This window comes from Durio zibethinus, chromosome 18 (assembly GCF_047325235.1).
Source record: "Durio zibethinus cultivar Kanyao isolate XHJ-2024 chromosome 18, ASM4732523v1, whole genome shotgun sequence".
Classification (NCBI taxonomy): Eukaryota; Viridiplantae; Streptophyta; class Magnoliopsida; order Malvales; family Malvaceae; genus Durio; species Durio zibethinus.
The window spans coordinates 7,324,235-7,347,867 of NC_143179.1; the positions used below are offsets into that span (position 1 = coordinate 7,324,235).

Here is a 23,633-nt window from a genome sequence, read left to right on the forward strand (position 1 = left end):
AAAAACATAAAATTTATTTCAATTAATTCATGTAATTATTTTTAAATTTAATAATTTTAATAATTATAATTATTTATTATTAAATTATTATTTCTTTAAAAAAATATATGTAACCTCCCCCCTCCCCTTTTCTTAAATTAAATTAATAGTAACTTTTCTTGTATGGAGACAAATTAGTGACCGAGCAGGTAGGTATAAAGTTTGAAATTGATGGGATGTAAATTCTTTTTACTTATCAAATTGATTATTTTTTTAATTTATATTTGATATATTATTAATGTATAAATTTTATATATTATTAATAAGTTAAATAATATTATTTTATTAATAAAATAAATTAAATAATATTATTTTATTAATAAATAAAATTTTTAAAAATTATTATTTTATTTATTAATAAATAAAATAATTTGATTTATTAATAATATATAATATTTATATATAGATAATATATTAAATATAAAATTTTAATTTAAAAAATAAAAAAATGATAAATTAAAAAAAGAGAGTCCCTCTTGATGGTTGCCACGTGCTCCATTCTCCCTCACAATTTTCATGCTCACTTCAAATTTCACCATGGAACGGAACTAGCGAAAATATGAAAGAAAAACTCCCCAACCCCTCATTATCAATTCAAACGAACCCCACCAGATCCTCTAAATCCTATAAACGTTGACAGCCCCTTCCTAAATCTGCACTGAAAAGGCAAATTTTCTCGTGGTGGTGATTTAATTTCGGCAGCTCGATCCTCAACCTCCAATTTGATTGGGGAGTGTTTACTTTTATTTCCTTCTTCACTCGTGGCGGCAAGTGGGTTTACTTTGCTAATATTATAAATAATTTGTCCGGTCTCTCCCATGACAAGTGATAATTATTAAAAGTTGGAATTTTTTTACATAAAATTTTAAAGTGAAAACAGTTTTTAAATTTCAGGATTAAAAGAAATTTTAAATTTTAAAAAGAATTAATATTCCTTCGGTTAAATTTTTTATCCCCCATTTGAAATGTCAGAAAATTATGTAATTTTTTAAAAATATCTAAAATTTTTTATATTTTAAAACTATTCTTTATATTTTTTATTTTTTAATATTAAAAATAATAAAACTTTCATTTTAATATTAAATATATTAAAATTAAAACTATTTTTTAATTCCATGAAAATCAATATTATTCAAACAATTTGAAAACGAATAAAGTATTAGATTAATGAATAATCTAATAAAAAAAATGTTAAATCGAATTTAGACCTTAAAAAATTTATTTAGTAACTCAACAAATTTAACATGCTAAACATTTTAAAATTAGTTAAGTTATTATTTATAATATTTTATATTAATGTAATATTTAATAATTAATTGGGTGAATCCCTATCCAATGCATTCAAATTAATTATAGTATATATTCTAAGTTAATCAGGTTTTATTTTTTGATACATATGTGCTCCAAATGGTAAATAGACATGTAATAGAACCTTCCAAGTTAAAGTTTCACCTCATGTAAGTTTTTTTAATCTTATAATTTATGTAATTTTTAAATTAGATTTACTTAGTTTTATTTTATATGTGCTAAGTACTAATTTTTATTTGTTGGTTTTTCTTTTTGTTCCTTTTTATGGTGGATATACTTCTTTGAATTAAACTATAATTTCTAAATGAAGAACTTGAGGAATACAACGCCCAAGTCTAGAGGTGGAAATTAAATTGATCCGATTGAGTTTAAATTAAAACATTTGAATTGATTTGAATTTGAAATTATTTTAAATTTGATTCTTAAATTATTAAAATTTTGATTGTTTTAAATTAAATTATTAAAATTTATTTAATTTAAATTTTAAATTATTTTATTGAGTTATTTAAATTTGAATAAATTATAATCGAATCATTTAAAGTTTAAATTGAATTATTTTAATAAAATTTTAAATCAAAGGGAATTAATTCAAATTTAAGCTTAGATCATTGTTAATGTGTTGATAAATTCCTGAATTTTTAGTTTGAGATATTATTCAATTTTGATAATAAAAAATAAAAAAATGTCAAAATCATGAAAGTATATAAAATTTCATTATTATATTATAATTAATCAACTATAATTATAATTATATAAAATTTATTAAAACTTTATATTAAATTTATATTTATAAGTAATAAACTTTTATATTTGTTTTATTGTGATGAAATAATTATATAATTGTAATAAAAATTTATAGCAAATATTTCCCAAAGCAAGAGGGGAGAGTCGGAGGGTATGAGGATTAGGAAGCATTTTAATTATAATTTTTTACAATAATATTAAATTAATTATAATAAAATTTTATATGAAAATTTGTCATTTATAAAAATAAATTTTACATAAATTTAAAATTTTATTAATTAATTATAATATAATTATTATGGATGATATCCTACGAAGATGATGCCACGATTCGTTTTAAGAATGTCGCTGCTTCCTTGCTCCAAACTAAAAGGATAAAACAAACGCCACGCGTACGCCAACTATTTCAAAACAAAAAGGTTGACACGTTTGATCGTCCGTACGAATAAAAATGGCATTGCATTCCGGCAAGTGGGAGGCATATTCCTCGGAACGCCGAGCTCCCGTTGCATTTTGTCTGGGCGGGAGAGGATTCTGCCATGAAGTGCCACGTGTACCTCCGTTTTGAGCTGCCATTTGGCTCTGTTCTGAATCTGATTCGGAGAATCTGAGTTATCTAATTTCACGTGACTGTTGTGGACTCATTTAGTTGCCGATTGACGATTTCATCCTCCCGAGAATGGTGCATCTAAATCCATTTTCTGTTGAAAAATAAGGTGCTGATTCAACGTACCACTGACGCTAATAATAGAAAACATTATTTGAATGTGACTATCATTACAATTATATGGTCCCCATTTTACATATCTCATAAGATTTAGGGATGTCAATAGATTAGGTAAAATATTTTTTATTTTTTATTTTATTTTTTATATTATATATATTTATTTTTATATTTAATAAATATGTTAAATTTATTTTCATTCTAATGAATATTTAATAGTTATAAATAATCTAAATATCCTTAACTTAAAAAAATATATAAAACCTTGAATTTATTTTTTATTTTTTTTATTTTTATCTTATATATTTAAGTATTTTTTTATAAATATTTGTTCAATAAAAATTTATTAATTAATCTAAAATAATAATTTTTATTATTTAATAAAAAATTTACTTACTAAAATATATAAAATATATATGTTAAATATGGATACAAGATAAGAGCTTAATTAATCATTTTAATCATTGTATTTAATAAAAATATAAATTTATACTTATCTTAATTTTTTATACCACAATATAATATTTATTTTTATTTTCATTTAAATAAAATATCGGGTTTTTCAATGAATATAAATCAAATTAACATCTCTAATAAAAATCATTATTTCAAAATATATGCAAGCATTTTATACCAGGTATATTTTTCTTGTCAACGAAATTGATTATATTGGTAAGAAGGAATACCCCGTTTGTAATATTGAATATCAATTTTTTTTGTTAGTTTTTTTTTTTTTTTTTGCAAACAATCAATAAATTAAATACAAGTTTTCATTTAAATTTGTGACTTTTTTATTTAAAATAATAATTACAATTCTCATCTTCAATAACTTTTTTGTGAACGATTTATAAATTAAATGTAAATTTTTCTTAAATGAAATAATTTTAATGAGTGATTTGTAAATTGAATTAAAAAGTTTTAATGTTTTTTGTGAAATATAAATCATTTAAAAATTATATAAAATAGAACAGAAACACATAAAAAATTAGTAAAAGAAACAAATTATACTACTTTTCCTAAACGCATGGATTTTATTAAAAATTTTGATTTAATTAACCTTGTCGAATTTTTTCACTTTGAAATAAATGGGCTCTAATTAAAACTACGGACTAAGGGGCATAAACGTAAACTAAACCATTCTCATTTAAATTGGCGCTAGCTGTTCTAGAATGCGCTAGAAGCTGTGGCAGAGGCAGAGGCAGCGGCAGAGGCTGCATACTAATTTCCCGACAGGAAGGAAATAATAAAGAATCAGACGTGGAATAATTTAACCGATAAAAAAAAAAGGTTAAGTTCTAATTTACTATCATCAAGCATTGGTTAAAATGATATTTAAGTATAAATTTGATAATTAATATATTATTTTATTTTAAATTTATAAAATAATTTACCATACTATTTTTAAATTAATATTTAACTATCCTTAAATAATGACTAAATTTTAACTTCAGTCATGTGTTTTTTTAAAATTTGTTTGGTTATTAGATCAATAAGATGAATATATATTTAATGTGAAAGATTAATCATTAAATAAAAAATCAAGTATTCAATGATAAATTTTAAAATTCTTGGACGATTATAGAAAAAGTTTATTAAAGAGTTGTATAGCAATTTAAATAATGGAGTAGCTAAGATTTTTCCAATATATATTGAAATTTTATCTCATACGTTATCAACAAAATTGTTAAATTTTATTAATGAATTAAAAATCAATTATAATACACTATATTAAAATTTATTTAAAATAATAATAAATAAATGTAATAAATAAAAAACATATGATAACATTTTAGCATTAATTTTAGAGTTAAAAACCTTTATTAGCTATGTATAAAATAAGACCTAATTAAATTATTAGCTAAACAAATGATCAAAATTCATGGAAAGATTGTTGAAAACTTTAAATTATAACCAAATTAAAATTTTAAATGTTAAAATTGAACAATTTTATTGCTTGAAATATTTACCGTTTAAATATTGAAAAAGTTTATATTTAATACATTATCAATATATATATTTTATATAAAAATTAAATATTAATGCATTAATATTAATTCTTAAAATAAATATACAATTTTTAATTAAAAAAATTTACACATTCATGAGATATTAACATCTGATTTATTTTAATAATAAAATAGTAATATCCAATTTACTAAAATGTATATAATATATATACTGATAATAAATCAAATATAAACTTAAATTAAAAATAAATATAAATTTTTACTGAAATTGACATTAATTTATGATGAAATAAAGAAAAAGAAGGACTATCAAGACAATTTTAGTATGAATGTCAACCTTACATATATTCGTGAAGAACTTGATTTTCTATTTGAATGAAAATGGAGATTTATATTATATTATGGGTATAAAATTAATATAATTTTAAAATTTTATTTGGTATATGAATGAAAATGATTAATATAGCACCTGCTCCGTACTTATATATATTTTTATATATTTAGTAAATATATTTTTATGAAATAATATAAATTATTATTTTAAATGAATTAAAATTAATATATTTTTATTAAAAATATATATATTTATATATATTTATAAAAATATATAAATAACAAGATAAAAATAAAACAATAAATTTTATTTTTTATTTTTTAAAAAATTACGGGTATAAAAATGATCTATATCTATTAAATACTTATAAAAAATAATAAATTTAAAATATTCATTTAATATGAATACAAAAATAAATATAATCTAAAAATCTAAAAAATATATATATATATATATATTAAACACTTCTCATTATCTATCCATTCCACATCCCGAAATACTAAGATGATTCTTAATTTTTAAATTGTCAACAATATTGACCCACAAAAATGTACATTATGTCATTTATTGTTTGAATAGAATTAGTAAATTTTCATCTTTGTCCTGTAACTCTTTTTTTTTTTTTTTTAAATAGCAAATTTTCATATTTGTCCTGTGATCTCTCAAGCTCCACCACTTTTGGAACACTGGGGGCCTAGCTGGATTAATCTCGATCACCTCACAGCTTTGTCACCGCACGATTTCCCAGCTTTCCTAAGCAATGTTGCATTAAAATTTCCATTTGATCCGACACGTGTCGACCAAAGAGCGCTTTCAAATCTGCTTATATAGCAAGCCCGTAACGCCAACACTACCCTCACCTAGATCATGTTTTACCGCAGTGGAAACTGGAAAGCGATACATACACAGCATATGAAAAAAGGCTCTAGATTTTTAACTAACCACGGTTACTACAAATCTAACCACGGTTAGATCGCCCCCCATTACTACCATCATCCGCCTATAACTTACAAGCAACCAAACGTTGCCGGTGTTTCAGTGTACAAATCTCGCAAACCCCACCCACCACCACTATAAAAGAAAAACAAAAGAAAAGATGATGCTCGGAGATACTCATCGTCCCAATCCAACGGTACACGTTCAACCCTGGACTAACTTCGACGATGATCAGATGGTTGAGATTTACTCTCCTCTCAAGTACAATGCAGCCGACAACTACTTCAACAACAACAGCAACCCGTTTTACCTCCAGGAAGCGTTAGCAGCGCTACAACGTTACTTGCCGTCGAACGAACCGGACGTGGAGTGGGATTCGGAGTTTTCGGGTCTGGACAAACCGGATTCTCCGGTGGACGCTTACACGTGCGATCAATTCAGGATGTTTGAGTTCAAAGTTCGGAGATGTGCACGAGGCCAGTCACATGACTGGACTCAGTGTCCGTACGCTCATCCTGGTGAAAAAGCTCGTAGGAGGGACCCGAGGAAGTGTCATTACTCGGGTACGGCGTGCCCTGATTTCAGGAAAGGAAACTGTCGAAAGGGAGACTCTTGCGAGTTCGCTCATGGCGTTTTCGAGTGCTGGCTTCACCCGGCGCGCTACAGGACTCAGCCATGCAAAGATGGGCCGTGTTGTAGGCGTCGCGTTTGTTTCTTTGCTCATACTCCGGGCCAGCTTAGGGTTGTGAATTCTGCTGATTCTTATGATGGTTCACCTTCTTCTGCGAAAAGGCTGACTTTTTGGTCTTCCCCTGGTTCCGGTTCTCCTCCGATGAGTCCACGGGCTGAGTCTTCACTGCCTGTTTCGCCTATGGCTCAGTCGTTGAGTCGGTCTCTGGGTTCGGCTTCTATTAATGAGACGGTGGCTTCTTTGAGGAACTTGCAGCTTGGTAAAATTAAGTCTTCGCCTTCTTCTTGGAACAAACAAGTAGGCTGTTCTCCGTCTCCTTCTCCTTCTCCTTCTGGGTTTGGGTCTCCCAGAGGGGCGGTGATCCGACCCGGATTCTGTAGCCTTCCTAGTACTCCGACCCGGAGCTTGACCCGTCCTGGGGTTCGTTACTTGGATTTCTGGGACAAAGGATGTGAAGAAGAGCCGATGATGGAAAGAGTCGAGTCTGGAAGGGATTTACGTGCAAAGATGTTTGAGAAACTGAGTAAAGAGAATTCTTTGGAAAGGGTTAACCCGGGTCAGTGTTCTGGAGGTCCGGACGTGAATTGGGTTTCGGACCTGGTGAAATGAAAAAAAAAAAAAATCTTTTTCATTATTTTCTGATTTATTCGAATCTATTCTTTCTTCTCCCTGTGAATAGTATCTGAAGAAAAAGAGAAGAAAATCTGGAATATATTTTGGGTAAGCAGCTGCACCAAATCGATGATTCTGTGTAAATATCAAATACTATTATTTCTCACAAGTGATGGAAGTGAGGTGGTGACTTGTGAGGACTGCAATCTCTTTTTTTTGGGAAATTTTCTATGAATTTCAGGAGATCAGAACTCGAAAAGGAAAAGATTATTGGTATGATATTTATCATTGTATAATTTCAGAGGCTTTGTTTGTTCATGTGCTTGTGCAGATTAATGCAATGTATATTTTGTCAAAAATTTTGTTAGTTTCTACTGTGTTCTAGTTTTAGTGAATGATGCAATCAGTATAGACTTTGTTATTGAGTTTCAGTATGATATAAAACATGTTATAGTATTTTTCTTCTGAAAAACTTCCAAGAATGGTGATGTTTGAAGCAGACCAAAACTTAACCAAGTCAAACACTCAAACTTTTTCTCAGCAGCAAATAATAACTATGGAGTGAAAAAATGGAGATTTTCTGGAATGGTTATGAGGGATTTTCTTCACTGGCTTCGGGGAAAGAAAAAGAAATCAAGCATTGGCAAATTTTTTCCACTATAATCCAGAGTTTGTAGAGGTGTATTTTATTTTTCTGTTATTAGTCAAGGTGGGACATAATGGCAATTAAATTGAGAGCATTTCTGAAAGGGAAAATTTTTAGGTCCCATGGCGAGCGGGGATACTATAGGGGTCCTATCTTAATTTTGCTTTGATAGGCCGCTAAAAATCCGACTTTTTTTTTTTTATTACCCAAAATTTGGGAACATTTTCGATGCATTTCAACATTGAGGTTAGGATTGTGAAATTTTTATTAAAAATATATAATAAAAATTAAAATTAAAGTTTAAAATTGAAGAATTGATGAAATTTAATGAGAAAATTAATAATTTATAAAAAATATAGTTTATAATTTAATTTTAATGAATATTTATAAATAATAAAAATTTTATTAAAAATATATTAAATTTTTAATAAAATTTACATAATTTATATAATAAAAATGTTAATTTATTAATTTTTAATAAAAAATTTTGACGAATTTTATTTAAACAACTTAATTTAAATCTTTTCATGAGGAAGCAGACTCCTCCACTTGTTCTATCATGTTTTACCCTTCCAACACGCAACATCGTGAAAAGGGGTGGTGATGGCACTCGCGTATAATACACTCACCGCCACGGAATTAATTATACATAAATTTGATAAAATAAAACAATTATATTTTATATTTTTATATCAATAAAAATTATTATATATAATTTTTATATAAAATATAATATAAATATTAATATTTTATATAACACAAATTATCATATTTACACTCAACCTAAGTGATTTTGGACGTGCAAGACCAAGATTTTAGATGTAAGCCTTCTTTTGATTTTGAGGTTTAGGAATAAATAACAAAGAAAGATTGGGAGGATTTTACTGTGTAATTTCTTTACTTTGAAATTACTCCTGTAATCCTATTAATCACTGCAGTGGTTTGAGTTATAGTGTCCCACCTTATTCATAGGTTAGACTTATTTGATGGTTTTTCTTTAATCTACGGTTGAAATCAGCTCCCATCTTGTTTTTTTATCTTCTTAAAAATAAATTTAAATATTTAACAATTCTTTTCAAACTTAGTATTAATTGTTCTGTTTTAATTTGTCAACTACCTTAATTGCAATATATATATATATATTTTTTGGTTAAAGCTAATTGCTTGCTTTTTAGTGTATGATATTTTTTAATTAAAAAAATCACAAAAAATGTTTTTGGGATATTAAGATTATGTAAATCAATCGTAAGCTTTGAGTTAATGACATTTTAACATGTGTATGATGACAATATACTGGAGAGATACCCACGTAATGTACTAAATTTTTATAAGTTGACCATGTTACACTTGTTCTATGTTCATGATTGTTTGCTTTGGATCCTAATAAAAAATAAATATTGTCATTGTTGAATTTTTAATTTTAATAACTTTAAATATATATTAAAAAATAAATTATGGTTAATTTTGCTGACGAACAGGAAGAATGGTATTAGAATTATAAGCTTAGATTGTTTTTATATTTGTCACAGTTTGATGATCAGAGTGAGTTTGGTTGCTTTAAGAGAAAGTATACATTCAAGGATGAAATCGAAGATTAATTTGCATTAAGAAAAATTAGTAGAATTAACGTAGTAAATACTGCCAGTCTTAAGAAACTCGATGGTTGGCGCTGGCAGCTAGCATTTCATCACCATTTATGCTGCCTTCGCCTGCTCCCACCATTTTTTCTAAAATTTTATTTGAATGGATGATAAAATTAATTATGATTAAATTTAAAAAATAATTATAATTATAATTATAATTACAATTAAAATTTATATTTAAATTTAATTAATGATACATTAAATTTAATAACATTACATTAAAAATACGAGAAAATTCAAATTTAGCTTAAGCTATATATATATATATATATGCAGTTATTTTAGACTATGTTTTAGCCTAATTCCTCTAATTTTCGTACCCCTATTCTTTAATTAATTTTATTATTTTTTTAACTCTTCATTAATTTGCTCTGTACTAACCATAATTTTGCTTTTCCTGTTCTTTCTCTAGGACAAAATTATAATTTTTTCCTTCAAATTGCATTTGCATAGTTTGAATTAAAAGCATATGGAATTTTTTTTTTGTACAATCATGAAATAACTTTTTTAGTAAGTTATTAGTGTAAAAAAATTATAATCATATTCTAGTAATTATTTATAAAAGTAAATGAATCAATCAAATAAATAAAATAACTACTAACAAATCAGTATATAATTATATAAGGCCTATAGCTATAAGTTTGCTGCCCCAAATTTAATACTGATAATAATGTAATGTCCCTTCAACCAATGACCTGCTCAAAGTGAACGATAAACTTGAAGGAAACCCCATTTTCTTTATCTATTATGTATCTAGCCCTAGCTAGATACAGACTAATCAGTAAGATTCAATGAATTTTATCCTAAAGGAACAATTATTCGCTTGCTCAGCAATATAAGGTACTTCATTGTCGATATTGTCTCAGTATAAGAAAATAAAACCTACAACATGGGACGATGATGACTTTTGCAGGTTTCTTGCCTAAAATGTCAATGAAAATCTTAATCATGGTCATGCGCATGTCGATATTTACAAAAATCTCCATATTGATTGAGTATTCGAGTAAAGGGAAAGTTGGTGCCACACATTTATTGACCTAAATCATTAAATACATTAAAAAATTAAGAAGAAAAATAAGATAAAAAAGAAAGGATAATGGTGAGGTAAGATAGTTTTTGTCAAGGACGTAGCCAAGTAATAAGCAGAAACAAAATTAAAATAGGTTTTGGTGTAGTGAGATTTGCCGGCAAATCAAGGTTACCGTCAACCTAGTGATGTAAAATTTTGGAGTGCAAGAGCAGGGAGTCGCTTTCATAGGTTAATGGTTTCATTCAGCTGACTTTTTCGCTGCAAACAAAAAAATAATAATAATAAAATCAAACTTATCCCTTGGTTTAGGGTAGACTTTTTGGTTTTATTCATACACATTTGTCTTTAGAAAGAAAAGGGGTTGGGTATACAATCGGATGACGCTGATACTTTGATAGAAACAAAGTAATTATCTTTAATTTTACAACTCCCACATGGAGTTCCATCTGACTCTGATCTCATTTTTCACGAGTCGTTTCATTTATTTCCTAGCTAGATATGATTATTGTTTCTTGTTCTAATTGTTTAATTTTCTTTTAAAATCTTACTTCAATGCTCAGTAAACAGGATGATTTGCGTCAAGTTGGGGAACACATGTTTGCAATATATATTTCTTTTAGTACAAAGGAGACCACGATTGATTTTAAAGTTCATCTTTTAGGTTTTAGGTGAAAGTATAAGATGCACTGCTCCAATTTCATTAGAAGTTGTATAAAAAGGAGATCATTCAAACTTCAAGCGACAACAACTTAGAACAGAAAGAATATCTTGGATTTTGGATCCACTGCGATGCATGGGAGTGCTCAAGTCATTTTCAAATGTCATCATGTTTTATTCGGCCGTATGAAAAGAGTTAGTAGCCATATTAATTTTGCACTGTTTCTAATTTGATTATCACATTTGAGGCCCATGGCCATCATCTACTACATGCACCAGTGACTGAATGACACTCTAGGCAAAACTACCCTCATTATTGCATGAAACGGAGAAAATAACAGCATTGCATCACGGTGGGTGGTTACAGCCTTCCAGCCAGGACAGAGCACATCTATTGAGACTAAAAACACCAAATGTTTAACGCCAATAAGTAGTTGACATTACAAGGGAAGTCAGGATGGCTACGACGGCTCACGGAACAGGGAAAGTGTACTGTTTATTGACAGAACCAAGGGAAATAAAAAGGGGAACAAATTCCAGGAAGCAGAGTACAAATAAGGGGACATTCGTTTAGTTCGAGCAATCATTATGTACATTGTCTGTCAAACATTAAATGCATACAAATTTTGAGAAGATTCAATAATACAATATGGTCTATCTTTTATGTTTTGCAACATGAACTGCGGTTGTCCTTGCAACAACAAAATCAGTTCTCTACTAAATGCCTGCGGAGGAAAAAAAAAAAAAAAGAAATAATTGGCATCAAAGAATGGTCCAATTATGGCTGCAAAAGTGAACTACGCTATCAGATGATTAGCCATGTTTTACGGTCCATCAGTAATTCCCCCAGAAAACTGAAGAATGAATTACCTTAAAGTGCCATCTCAGCCTGCAATGCAGCAAGTTCATCTTCCTCAGCTGTGCGCTTTTGAGGAACAGGACGAGTTGGTTGCCTGCCAGCAGGCACATGCACTAGAGCTGCAGGAGCAGTTGTTGCAGGCTGGAGAAGCTGTCCTTCCAACTCAGCACCTTCAAGTTCTTCGAGTTCCGCTTCCAATTCATCCTACAGCATCAAAAGTTTTCGATTCATTGTTATATGTGTATAAATGCTATACATGATATTTATAAACATAGATAATAGCAGGAAAAGGAAAAAGAAGAGTGTATCAGAAAGTAATAACCTCATCAAAATCAGCTGAAGCTCCAATAGGAGTTGACAGTGCTTCCTGAATCTGTTTCATGTTCTCAGTTTGTTCATTGATCTCATCCATTGTTTTGTCAACATCATCTATATTCCTGTAAAGAAAACCATTTTCAGTAAAACAGTGACAACTTACCACTGCCTGTGTTTCATGAAGGTCCAAGAATAAGTGCTAACTTAGATAGCACAAATTCCAAGTCAGCACACTCCAATAGTATGGTAAATGGCGATGCAAAGGGACAAATACAATGAAGAAAACCCTAAAAGAAAAATTAGGTTCACAATAAAAATATATTGGTTACATACGTTGCTTTCTGCATTGCCTTCATTGCAGCTGCTCCAGTTCTCAATGCATCAACAGTCTCAGTTGTGGCTTTGGCACCTTCTAACATTATCATCTATGGAAGTTAATATATAACAATAAGCATAGCATCATCAGAAACAGAAAAAAAAAAAAAAAACCCTTGAAAAAGCCTCTTAGAACACTCTTAAAATACTAAAAATAACAAAATTCCAAGCTTACTTGATCATGAATACGAAGCTGGAAGTTCCCAAGCTGTTCTATTTGCTGTTCATATAGTCTCTTCCTCTTCAAGCACTGTATAGCCGCTGCATAATAGTAGCATCAATGAGCACTAAGAGTAAACAGTATAAATTTGGCAATGAGAGTACGCAACATGGTTTAAATGTCAGATGATAAAAAATACATAACAATTCAAACGTTTCTTCTACAATATGTTTGACTGTCAAAAGTTCACATGATGTGAGCACATTACAATAAGAAATTCAGAATCATATCTTAACATGCTAATGTTAATCAGCATCAGAACATCATTGAACGTCCAAAGAACATCAAGAACTGATGATCATTGGTAAAATGAAAGACCCCAAAGGTGAAGCATGCAATGCTGTAAAACATTTGAGTGTTACTTTTTTTTTTTGGGGGGGGGGGGGGCATCTTCACTCCAATTTGTTCTTTCCTTTCTTTTGGGAATTCTAATGAACAAAAAATTGAGAGGGGGTCTGAGGTTGAATTATTACAGAAAAAAACAGCAAATATCTAACATAAATACCAAAGAAATATGAATAATAAGAAGTAAGCTAGAAGCTGTCACACGAAATTGCTGCAAGACACGAATTTATATACAGGCATTAAGAAACCAAACAAGAGAACTACTAAACTCAACAGAGAAAAACATAAACTATTTTTGCATATATATATATATATATATATATATTGCAACCATACCTCTCTTGTTTCTCCCTTTGGTGAATTCTTTGGCCTTTTCAACCTCCACAGCAGCCTTTTCAACCATTCCTTTTTCTCTAGCATTTCAAGGGTCTAAATGATGCAGATCAATATAGGGTTCAGTTTAAACAAAAATAGAAAAGAAACAAGGTAATTCAATTAGTTGAAACAAAAAAGTGCAATTAGCATTTTGCAGCAGAATATGAATACATAATAAAAGATATTCTTTCCTTTTATCCTTAAAACCTTTCTCTTTATCTGAACGACATTACTAGATAAATTGTGTTCAAAGGATAAGAAACCAATTCCATGTATTAATCCATTTCGTGTCCAGAAAACTATTAAATGTATTGCAAAATTTTCACCTTCAAGTCGTCAACCAAAATAAACAAATACCCTCCTCCACAAGTGGCCACTTTTATGAAAGATGGACTGATGGACTACAGAGATAAACTCCACTTCATGTATTTTAGCAAGTTATTTTTTTTAATGAAATTTTATTCCACTTCAGCTGTTCATTATTTTTCAGCGATTGACAGCAACCCTTCCAAAGTGTAATCAAACAATTTAAGAATTCACCGAAAGAATTATCATATTATTCCATTAATCCGTCGGCCAGCAACTCAGTTCTTTCAAGCAAATCCCAAAACTTCCAACCAATTATGACTCCTAAATTCAACCCACCGAATTAACCAAACGCAATTTCAGAATTCCACAATTCGCACAAGGCAAAATAAATCCAAAGAAAAAAACTGATTTCCCAATTAAAGAGAAAGAAAACACAGATACAAAATCAATAATATACCTCATTTAATTTGTCTAACGTGGTTAGAGCATTTGTTTCCTGCTTGGGTTTCGCGAAAAGCCGGGTAAACATGGTTTACTCTCCACGATTAAACCCCCGATCTTCTGTTTAAGAACAATCATCAATACGATCAAATAAAAGAATCAATCACTCGAAAACAGCAAAAAAAAAAAAGGAATTCAATCAAAATAAAGAAACCGTTAAAAAGTCAAAAAGAAAATTGCAAAGGAGGAGTCTAACCTCACCTATAAAATTGAGAAATTAGGGATTTGGAGAGTTGAGAGATCTGTGGATTTCTGGGGAATTTGTTTGGGATTTTTCCTTTGCGTGTTTTGTTAGAAGGGAAGTGCGTTTGCTTTGTCCCTTCTTGACGGTGCTGAAGTCATCGCCTTCCACGTGTCGCCCACTTGAAATGGAGTTGGGCCCCATCTCCACCATATATTCATTATACTCGGCATGCAATGAGTCGTCGTTTACTTCAATTCCTTGTGTCATTGAAAAGTCGACTTATCCTGTGAGCTCAAACTACGAAGAAGTTTCGTTAACATTTCAGAAAGGTTGCAGGGGAAATAGTGGACCATAAGAACATCATAGAAATGCAACCGCAGATGGGAGGAGAGGATTTTGCGTTCTTTTCAGGGGCGATTCAAGGACTTTCCTCCTTTCTTGGAATGAAGGAATGAGACTCAAGGACCACTTCAATCGGTAAACTCACCCTACCATATGTTACGTGCAGCTCCATACATATGCATCATTGGCAAGTACCTCCACGAAAATCAACCCAAGCATGCTTCGCCATCAGAAGGAAGTTATCATGATGAACTAAGTCTGAGCAGCAAAAATCTTGTGATGTCAAGTAGGTATCTAGTTGTATATCTAATCCAAACTATAATGAACTGTTCAATCAATATATGAATTTACATAGACGGAACATAGCATTGTTGATACTCTTGATGCTTCATTTGACGGTTTTGTCCTGTCAGCATTTTTTTATGAATAAAAAATGAAGGCGTGAAGTGAGGAAAATGCCAACTTTTTAACATTTTTCTTGATGGGGAAACAGTTTTTTTTTTCTCCTTTTTGGGTAGATAGCAAAGAAGTAAATTGCATGATTGTGTGAACTTTTTGAGTGCTCGCAGACGCACATAGGAGTAGGCAGTAGAATTCCGATTCATTGAAGTTCAATTGCGAGCATGCTATGCTACTGATAGGCTCTTTTCCTTCTTGTATTCAGCTGAATCCCAACAGGAAACGGTCGTCGAATCAACAAATCCGAAATGTTGCCTTATAATGAAGTATAGTATTCAAACAGGACGAAGCCGACTTTAGTTCCAACAACCAAAACTTTTACCAGTATTCATTAAATAGGCAGTAGAGAACACGGGGAATTTCTTTGACAACAATTAAAACAACCTTCTCCCCTAGAAAAGACACAAAGATTGGTCTATGGATCTCCCCGGTAATGATTCTTGGGTTCCGAGTCCTATCCTCTCCTCTTCACAAGAACCTTAAGCTTAAATTTCAGAGCTTCCACCGATACCATCTCATCGGTTTCACCACTATCCAATAGTACGATGTTTGCCACACCTTCACCCATGGTAAAGTCTAGGAAAAGTTATAATTGGAGTTTATGGAAGGCAATGAAGCAGTTTTTGACGTGTAACAATATTCCTGTAAGATCCAACCCCAAAAGCAAACAGAAATCAAGCAAGGAAAATTCTGTCGCGGCATCGAAGGCTAGCTCTATCCACTCAGTGAGGGCTTCACCTTCACCAGATCATGCATACAGTGCAATGAACGCTGAAGAGCGTGACGAGAACTTAAAGGCAGTGATTAATTATTGCAACAAATCAATGAAATTGGTAATTCTATTCGTTACAATTTGTATTTTGTAAGCATTTATTGATGTGTGCTCAATCTCAACATCAGTATATGTGCTATGTGAATGCATGTTCATTGCAGGGACGAAGGAAAGATACCATGGTTAAGGACCGCATCCGCAGTGGTTGACGGGCTTCTTCTCCGCGTGGTAGACCGACTTTTTTCCTTTTTCTTTTTGTTAGGGACTCCTCATATTATTTGGTCAGAAAGTTTTTCAATAATATTTTCTTGTTTCTTTATCATTTTAATGAAATCTATTGACTATTGACTATTGAAAAAACTGTCAAAACTTGGACTGTGTAAAAGAGAAGAAAACTTTTAACGTGTGAACAACGGTATGGTATCATAACCTTGATTAGCTGGCTGATTTTATGATCTTGATAATTGGCTGAGGCAACCATTGAACATTACTTGTCCATCATCTTTCCGGTAGTAACCAACCGTGAAGTAGCCTTTGGAGTGGTTTTGTCCGCCAAAATTGTCTGAAGTAGGACACTAAAATATACTGACATGAAAGATGGATCATTACCAACCTAGTGAAAAAGTTTACATTTACTACTCGAAAAACAAACAGAGACTGTCAGGATTAGAAGAGCTTCAACAGTATAGTTCAACTTGATGTAATTGATCACTGGAGATATAAATGATACTTTAATATTTAGATTCGAATAAAATTTAAATTTGATTCTATTATTATTAAATTGAGTTCAAACTTCAGTAACCTGATTTATATATCGAATCAAGTTTGAATATTTTTATACTCGACTTGAGTAATTCGCGAACTTAATCGAATTTTTATATTTTAATTATTTTAATTAATAAAATATCTCGAATTCAAGCTCAAATATAAATAATAAATTTTTTATCGAATATAATAATCAAACTTATTTTTATATGTTAATTGAGTTTATTCGAATGAGTTTGATAACTTGATTTCTATCTTAAATCGAGTTCGAACTAAAAAAATAAAATTCAACCGAATTCGAATCTCAAATTTCGAATTCAATTTAAACTTAATATTGTATCGGATTAACCGAATTCGAATCTCAAATTTCAAATTCAGTTTAAACTTAATATTGTATTGGATCAAATTCGATCGACTACACCTTTAATAATCACTATTAAGGCATCATCTATCCGTCTCCTTTGAACAGTGAACTGTTTTCCGTTGGCTATGGCTGATGGTATGGGAATGGGATTCAAGTTATAAAATTTTAGAACCCTGTAATTTGATTAGGGGGGCACATATCCCATTCATCCTAAGGGAAGAGAATAGAATAATTTAACAGCAAGACACTATCGCAGAACCAAAAACTAAAGGATTGAAAGAAATCGCGACACATCAAATGCCGAGTTTCCTTTTAGTGGGAGCATGGTACAAGAAAAACTCACTTAGGGCAGCATCATACCTCATCAATGGTTCAGCTAACGCATGTAACTACACTAAAATCTTTCCAGTGGAATAAAACTCGTAATACCTTAACCGCAAAAAATTTCATCTGTCATGATCATGCAAAGATACAAAAGAATCAAATGAGAAACCATATACTCTAAACCGCAGCCAGTGATTCGTTCATTCTTTCATTTCAACATTATCTGATTGTAGTATTTTCAGTCCTTTCTTGCTCATGGTTAGAAAGATGTACTATGAGCATTGAAATGGCAATAACAATTTACTATGGATGAAGAAGAAACCAAACCCATAATAAACCAAAAATTAAGATAATTGAAACAAAATCACAACATCTCTAGCCACCAAAATGAAAGTTCAATTTAATCCTTGACACCAATAGAAATACGTATCATAAAACATTACAAAGAAAATACAAAGACTTCATCCATCAAAGCTTCAAACAAGGCTTCTTTCACCAACATAGCTCTTACTTCTCAGATGAGTTAGGTCCCCTCTTTTTGCCAAATCCAACCACTGCAAAACCCCAAAATAAAATAAAATTACTCATAAAAAATGTATAAACATTCATATAGTTTCAGTCAAATTCAGTTAACAACAAAACTTGTTCCAAGAGCAAAAATGAATCCCATTTCCAGAGGACATAAACAAACATAAAAGGTGGATTTTTTTTTTTTACCTCTTAAAGAACTTCAATAAGATAAAAAAACGAACCATAACTTGTCCAAGTTGAATATAAAAAACCCACAAAAGACAAAGCGAATGAAAAGAGAGAAACAAATAATCACCTGCTGTGACGAAACGGCGGTTGTACTGCATACGCTTGTAAGCGCGGCCGCGGGGCTTCTTCTTCTTGTCTTGCTTTGCCACTTTAGGAGTTTGGCCTCTCACCTTACCGGCACGAGCTAGAGATCCGTGAACCTTACCTGAAATAATCAAGTTCAAAACGATCAACACAAAAAAACAAGGGTGAACACCCAAGACAACGAAGGGAAATTAGCTGAGGAAGCTTTGGACATTTACCCATGGCTGATTCTCAAAAGACTGCCTTTCGGCTGCTGGTTATTAGTTCGCTTCCGGCGGTGAGCAGGGAATCAGAATATCAGGTTTAGGGTTTCGGCATACCTATATAGTGTCGTGGAATATTTTGGGCTTCGTTCGAACCAGGAAAGTCTAATTTGGGCCATTGCAAAATCAGTAGGGAATTGCCTTTACGTCTATGTAGCCCATTATGCTCCTAATGAATCGCGTTTAGGCCTTTCAACGGACCCTTGATGGGAAAAATTTGTGAGCTTATCACCTAGTATTTATTTGCAAAATCATCACATATCCGTAATGATGTTTTCTTAACTGAGTAAATTACTATTTAACTTTAAATTATACGTGAATGTTGATGATCTATCAGTCAAAGTAGCGATTACGTGGCAACAAAAATATAACAAGTGAAAAAATGAAAAAGAATCTAATTGGTCAAAATAACTGTGGCTTATTGGGAGTATATTATTTATAATTATTTAATGTAATTAATTAATTATAATTTCATATTAGGCAAGATTTATTAAAAAATTATGTAAAATTTATATTTTAAAATAATAAAATTTTATATAATTTTTAATTATGATTGATTAATTATTATATTATAAATAAAAAATTATAGATTATATAATCCTGACTTTTTGGGCTAATGAAGATTCTACCAGCCAGCGTGGGAACAAGATTCCGCCTTAAAATAACGCGCCTTTAGAATCCCTAGTATCGTTTTGTCTGTTTCCGACGCCAAAAATCAAAGATTCCGCGGAGCTCATTAATGCACCCAATAAAAATAACACACGTGTACAAAACCAAACATTGAAACGCAGCCCTCATTGGAGTACTTCAAATTTAATGTAGTCTTGGCTCCAACAGATCACCCGCGGCCACATATAAAATCCGTTTTTAGGGGTTTTCTTAAGTTTCTAAATCCGAAGCACTCGTTTTTCCTGTTCACTTTAGCCGCGCTCAAAAAAGCGAATGTCGGAAACAGATCAGGTGGTGGAGCCGGCGGACCATCTTGCCGCGATGAATTTGAACGACACCGTTGAGAACCACTCGTTCTCTGACCGCGTCCTGATCCAGTCCATCGTGGGCCGGCCAGACGGCGGGGCTGGCCTCGCGGGGAAACGAGTCCGGGCCGGTGGTTGGGTAAAGACTGGGAGAGAGCAAGGTAAAGGTACTTTCGCGTTCTTGGAACTGAACGATGGGTCGTGTCCGGCGAACTTGCAGGTGATTGTGGATGCTGGCGTGGCTGTTCTGAACAAGCTGGTGGCGACAGGAACGTGCGTGGTGGTCGATGGAATATTGAAGGTGCCGCCTGAAGGCACGAGGCAGAGGATTGAGCTTCGGGTTGAAAAGGTGGTTCATATAGGCGAGGTGGATCCTGCTAAGTACCCAATACCAAAAACGAAGCTCACGCTTGAATTTTTGAGGGATCATCTTCATCTTCGTTCTAGGACCAACACGGTATGAATCTCTAAACCAAATTGAACTCTCATGTTCCCTTTTTGAACGTTCTAAAACTATTGTATTTCCATTGAAAAGCTTAAAATTTTAATACATAAATTTAGTAACTTTAAGGTAAAGTTTTTCAATTTTCCTGACAAGCAACGGTGAACAGTTCAATTCGAAACCACATATGAATTTTTGGTAAGAAAAATATAGTAACTTTAATAATCAGTTAATGTTGCTATCTTCATGCTTTATTATACCTAATATATTTCATTATTTTGTGTAATTCGTATGGTATGTTGCTACTTGTTGTGTTATTATTTTGTAATTCTTGGTAATTATATATGGATTCAGATTGCTGCCATTGCTCGAATTCGAAATGCACTTGCTTTTGCTACTCATTCTTTCTTCCAAGAGCACCATTTCCTTTATGTGCACACTCCAATTGTAACCACTAGTGATTGTGAGGGTGCTGGTGAAACGTTCCAAGTTACAACTTTGATCGGTGAAGCTGAAAAGTTGGAGAAGGATCTGATTAAAAACCCACTTCCATCTGAAGCCGATATAGAAGCAGCTAGGCAACTTGTGAGTGAGAGAGGAGAGGCTGTTAAACAACTTAAAGCTACTAAAGCAAGCAAGGTGGATATCGGTGCTTCTGTGGCGGAATTTAACAAAGCAAAAGAAAGTCTGTCAAAGCTGGAGGAGCGATTTAAATTGAAACCTGGGATCCCTCAAAAGGATGGCAAGATTGATTACACTCAAGATTTCTTTGCTCGTCAAGCTTTTTTGACGGTTTCTGGCCAACTACAGGTTGAAACATATGCATGTGCTGTTAGTAATGTGTATACATTTGGACCAACTTTTCGGGCTGAACACTCTCACACTTCAAGGCATTTGGCAGAATTTTGGATGGTGGAGCCTGAAATAGCATTTGCAGATCTTCAGGTATGTTTGGCACTAGTTCGTCATGCTCCTTTTACATTCATTTATATGCTCTAAAAAAATCCATGTGAAGGTTAAATCAAAGATTGGGTACTTTTGCAGGATGACATGAACTGTGCCGAGGCTTATGTGAAGTATCTGTGTAAATGGTTACTTGAGAAATGCCTTGCTGATATGGAATTCATGGCAAAAAATTATGATAAAGGTTGCATTGACCGGCTAAGAATGGTTGCTTCAACTCCCTTTGTACGAATATCATACACAGAAGTGGTGGAGCTTTTAGAGGAAGCTGTGAGAGGTGGTAAAAAATTTGAGAATGCAGTGGAGTGGGGGATTGATTTAGCATCTGAGCATGAAAGGTATGCAAGTCTGTAAAATTGTTGTTTCTACCCGCTTGAAATGTGGATGCTAATTTTTTTTTTTTGTATTGACCTTGCAGATACTTGACAGAGATTAAATTTCAGAAGCCTGTTATTGTTTATAACTATCCAAAGGGAATTAAAGCATTCTACATGAGGGTCAATGATGACTTGAAGACTGTTGCTGCTATGGATGTCCTTGTGCCAAAGGTGGACATTTTCTTTGTGTACGTTACGTATTTATTCACAATATTGCCTTTTTTGCTTTATAACATTTGTGAGTGGATATTTTTCAAACATATCAGGTTGGGGAACTGATTGGAGGAAGCCAAAGGGAAGAGCGTTATGAGGTTATTAAGGAAAGGTATGAGGGAATATTTCCGTGGTTCATATCATGATGGTATTTTTGTTTTCTACTTCTATGCTTTGTCTTAGGTATATCATTAGTACAGTATTCTTTTATGTATAGGGAAACTTCAGGATATTGAACATAATAATGAACCTGTCTTTGGTGTTTATTTCTTAATAGAATTATGGAGATGGGGCTGCCTCTTGAGCCATATGAGTGGTATCTTGACCTGCGGCGCTATGGAACAGTTAAACATTGTGGGTTCGGTTTAGGCTTTGAACGAATGATTCTCTTTGCCACTGGCATTGACAATATCAGAGACGTTATTCCCTTCCCAAGATATCCAGGGAGAGCTGATCTTTAATTGAGTTTTTCCCAGATGACCTGAGAAAAAAGGTCTTGAATTTCAATTTAAAAATACGCATGGATGTTAGTGTTTTGCCTTAGTTATTATTCAGGCCTAGGCGATTATATCACTTTTATTTCAAAGGGATTATAGTAGCAAAACCATTTCTTCATCCTTGGTCTATTTTTCTTCCTAACAGCCCCAAACCCTTGTTTGTTATACGTGGATTTTAGTGTTACTTTCTTATGTATTAAGACTTATCTTCTTTGCTTCATGTACTGGGATTCATTCCTTCAATAAATACATTAGTATAATATATACTATCAACCAACATAAATTTCTGCACAATTTTATATTGGTTATCATAATCTTTAACTAAGTTTTTAAGTGTTCTTAAATGAAAAATTTTCCGCTTAACTTTAGAAAGTTTTAATTAACAATATCATTTTAAGTAAACAAAGATACTGCTACTAAATGATTAAAAAGTATAAACGGTCTACAGACTTTACCTACTTGATATGGTAGTTCGTTATTTGATCTGAACGTGTGTATATTATCTTCATTGCCCTAGATGTCTATGGTTTTTGCCACAATTAAGGCCTTCGAGAAAAATTCAAACCTTCTACTGCTGAGAATGGTGACTTGGGATCCCAGGAGCAATTCCCTTTTCATCACTAGCTCTTAATTTAAGTCCCATTGATATTGATAGCGATAATACGCTTAATACTACAATGTCAAGTCGTAGACAAAGCTAGGTACTGTCTCACAGTTATACCAAGGCACCCAACTGGGTTGGCTGGGCTCAATTCATGACAATAATATGGTAGTTTCTTAGCTTATACTCGTTCCTTTTAAGCCTTGTTTAACCTTTGTTAGAAGTAGCTTTTGTGTTCAAAAGCTACTTTTAACCCAAACACAATAATAAACAACAACTTGATTTTACTGATAACTTCCACGTTCAGGCACTCCTTTTCAATTAGCTTTTCAGTTTACCCAAATAAAATCCCTTTGAAAAATGTTTTTACGGTGAAACAATATTTTTGAGATTAAAAATTATTTTATTATCCCATATTTTAAAAATTTTATTATTTTATATGTATTTTTAGATATTATAATTACTTATAATAGTTTTTTACAATAATACCACATTTTTCACCACACGTTTTTACACTTTTTCCAACCCACTTTTTTCGATCCTAACAGCAGCTAAACTAAACCTTAATCCAAGGAAAATTTCAATTGCTCGAGGACCTAACACTTTCAATTGCTTGAGAA

General features: G+C 31.7%; 4 protein-coding genes and 1 pseudogene across 9 annotated transcripts; 3 read left to right on the forward strand and 2 right to left on the reverse strand.

The window, feature by feature from the left end:
* Positions 1-6,020: 6,020 nt before the first annotated feature.
* LOC111300354 (zinc finger CCCH domain-containing protein 20 pseudogene) lies at positions 6,021-7,827 on the forward strand (annotated as a pseudogene). Its single transcript, XR_016329503.1, has one exon. The product of XR_016329503.1 is annotated as a zinc finger CCCH domain-containing protein 20 pseudogene (transcript).
* Positions 7,828-11,807: 3,980 nt separating this feature from the next.
* Positions 11,808-14,956, reverse strand: LOC111299145 (vacuolar protein sorting-associated protein 32 homolog 2-like). 3 transcript variants are annotated; one of them, XM_022894164.2, is made up of 8 exons: positions 14,832-14,956; positions 14,587-14,690; positions 13,782-13,874; positions 13,056-13,141; positions 12,839-12,930; positions 12,513-12,627; positions 12,202-12,394; positions 11,808-12,056 (listed from the first exon to the last, which is right to left on the reverse strand). In XM_022894164.2, exons 3-7 carry the CDS (start codon positions 13,846-13,848, stop codon positions 12,203-12,205), a joined length of 552 nt encoding a protein of 183 aa, XP_022749899.2. In that variant the 5' UTR covers positions 13,849-13,874; positions 14,587-14,690; positions 14,832-14,956; the 3' UTR covers positions 11,808-12,056; position 12,202. The 3 variants fall into 3 exon arrangements, with proteins under 3 accessions (XP_022749899.2, XP_022749900.2, XP_022749901.2); XM_022894165.2 differs by having other exon boundaries at positions 14,827-14,910; XM_022894166.2 differs by having other exon boundaries at positions 14,587-14,687; positions 14,832-14,888.
* Positions 14,957-15,054: 98 nt separating this feature from the next.
* LOC149513661 (uncharacterized) lies at positions 15,055-16,782 on the forward strand. Of its 3 annotated transcripts, none has more exons than XM_089747191.1 (3): positions 15,055-15,446; positions 15,821-16,448; positions 16,549-16,782. In XM_089747191.1, the coding sequence occupies exons 2-3, from the start codon at positions 16,161-16,163 to the stop codon at positions 16,594-16,596; spliced, it is 336 nt and encodes a 111-aa protein (XP_089603317.1). In that variant the 5' UTR covers positions 15,055-15,446; positions 15,821-16,160; the 3' UTR covers positions 16,597-16,782. The 3 variants fall into 3 exon arrangements, with proteins under 3 accessions (XP_089603317.1, XP_089603316.1, XP_089603315.1); XM_089747190.1 differs by having other exon boundaries at positions 15,055-15,442; XM_089747189.1 differs by having other exon boundaries at positions 15,055-16,448.
* Positions 16,783-18,170: 1,388 nt separating this feature from the next.
* On the reverse strand, positions 18,171-19,038 carry LOC111300355 (Ribosomal protein S30 family protein). Its single transcript, XM_022895990.2, has 3 exons — positions 18,902-19,038; positions 18,667-18,804; positions 18,171-18,394 (listed from the first exon to the last, which is right to left on the reverse strand). The coding sequence occupies exons 1-3, from the start codon at positions 18,903-18,905 to the stop codon at positions 18,348-18,350; spliced, it is 189 nt and encodes a 62-aa protein (XP_022751725.1). The 5' UTR covers positions 18,906-19,038; the 3' UTR covers positions 18,171-18,347.
* Positions 19,039-19,795: 757 nt separating this feature from the next.
* Positions 19,796-22,695, forward strand: LOC111299147 (asparagine--tRNA ligase, cytoplasmic 1-like). The gene is made up of 6 exons (XM_022894168.2): positions 19,796-20,377; positions 20,717-21,307; positions 21,407-21,663; positions 21,744-21,873; positions 21,969-22,027; positions 22,193-22,695. The coding sequence occupies exons 1-6, from the start codon at positions 19,889-19,891 to the stop codon at positions 22,374-22,376; spliced, it is 1,710 nt and encodes a 569-aa protein (XP_022749903.2). The 5' UTR covers positions 19,796-19,888; the 3' UTR covers positions 22,377-22,695.
* The last annotated feature ends 938 nt before the right edge of the window (positions 22,696-23,633 follow it).

What these genes read in the sequence shown, in the direction of transcription:
- LOC111299145 (XM_022894164.2), bottom strand. Translation starts at nt 13,848, where the DNA reads ATGGTTGAAAAGGCTGCTGTGGAGGTTGAAAAGGCCAAAGAATTCACC. An exon ending in AAGGCAATGCAGAAAGCAAC is followed by an intron (nt 12,628 to 12,838) that starts GTATGTAACCAA and finishes TTTTCTTTACAG; the next exon opens with GAATATAGATGATGTTGACA. An exon ending in CTTCAGCTGATTTTGATGAG is followed by an intron (nt 12,395 to 12,512) that starts GTTATTACTTTC and finishes TTGATGCTGTAG; the next exon opens with GATGAATTGGAAGCGGAACT.
- LOC149513661 (XM_089747189.1), top strand. Translation starts at nt 16,161, where the DNA reads ATGTTTGCCACACCTTCACCCATGGTAAAGTCTAGGAAAAGTTATAAT. An exon ending in GCAACAAATCAATGAAATTG is followed by an intron (nt 16,449 to 16,548) that starts GTAATTCTATTC and finishes TGTTCATTGCAG; the next exon opens with GGACGAAGGAAAGATACCAT.
- LOC111300355 (XM_022895990.2), bottom strand. An exon ending in CCGCCGTTTCGTCACAGCAG is followed by an intron (nt 18,395 to 18,666) that starts GTGATTATTTGT and finishes GGGGTTTTGCAG; the next exon opens with TGGTTGGATTTGGCAAAAAG.
- LOC111299147 (XM_022894168.2), top strand. Translation starts at nt 19,889, where the DNA reads ATGTCGGAAACAGATCAGGTGGTGGAGCCGGCGGACCATCTTGCCGCG. An exon ending in TAGCATTTGCAGATCTTCAG is followed by an intron (nt 21,308 to 21,406) that starts GTATGTTTGGCA and finishes GTACTTTTGCAG; the next exon opens with GATGACATGAACTGTGCCGA. An exon ending in TATGAGGTTATTAAGGAAAG is followed by an intron (nt 22,028 to 22,192) that starts GTATGAGGGAAT and finishes ATTTCTTAATAG; the next exon opens with AATTATGGAGATGGGGCTGC.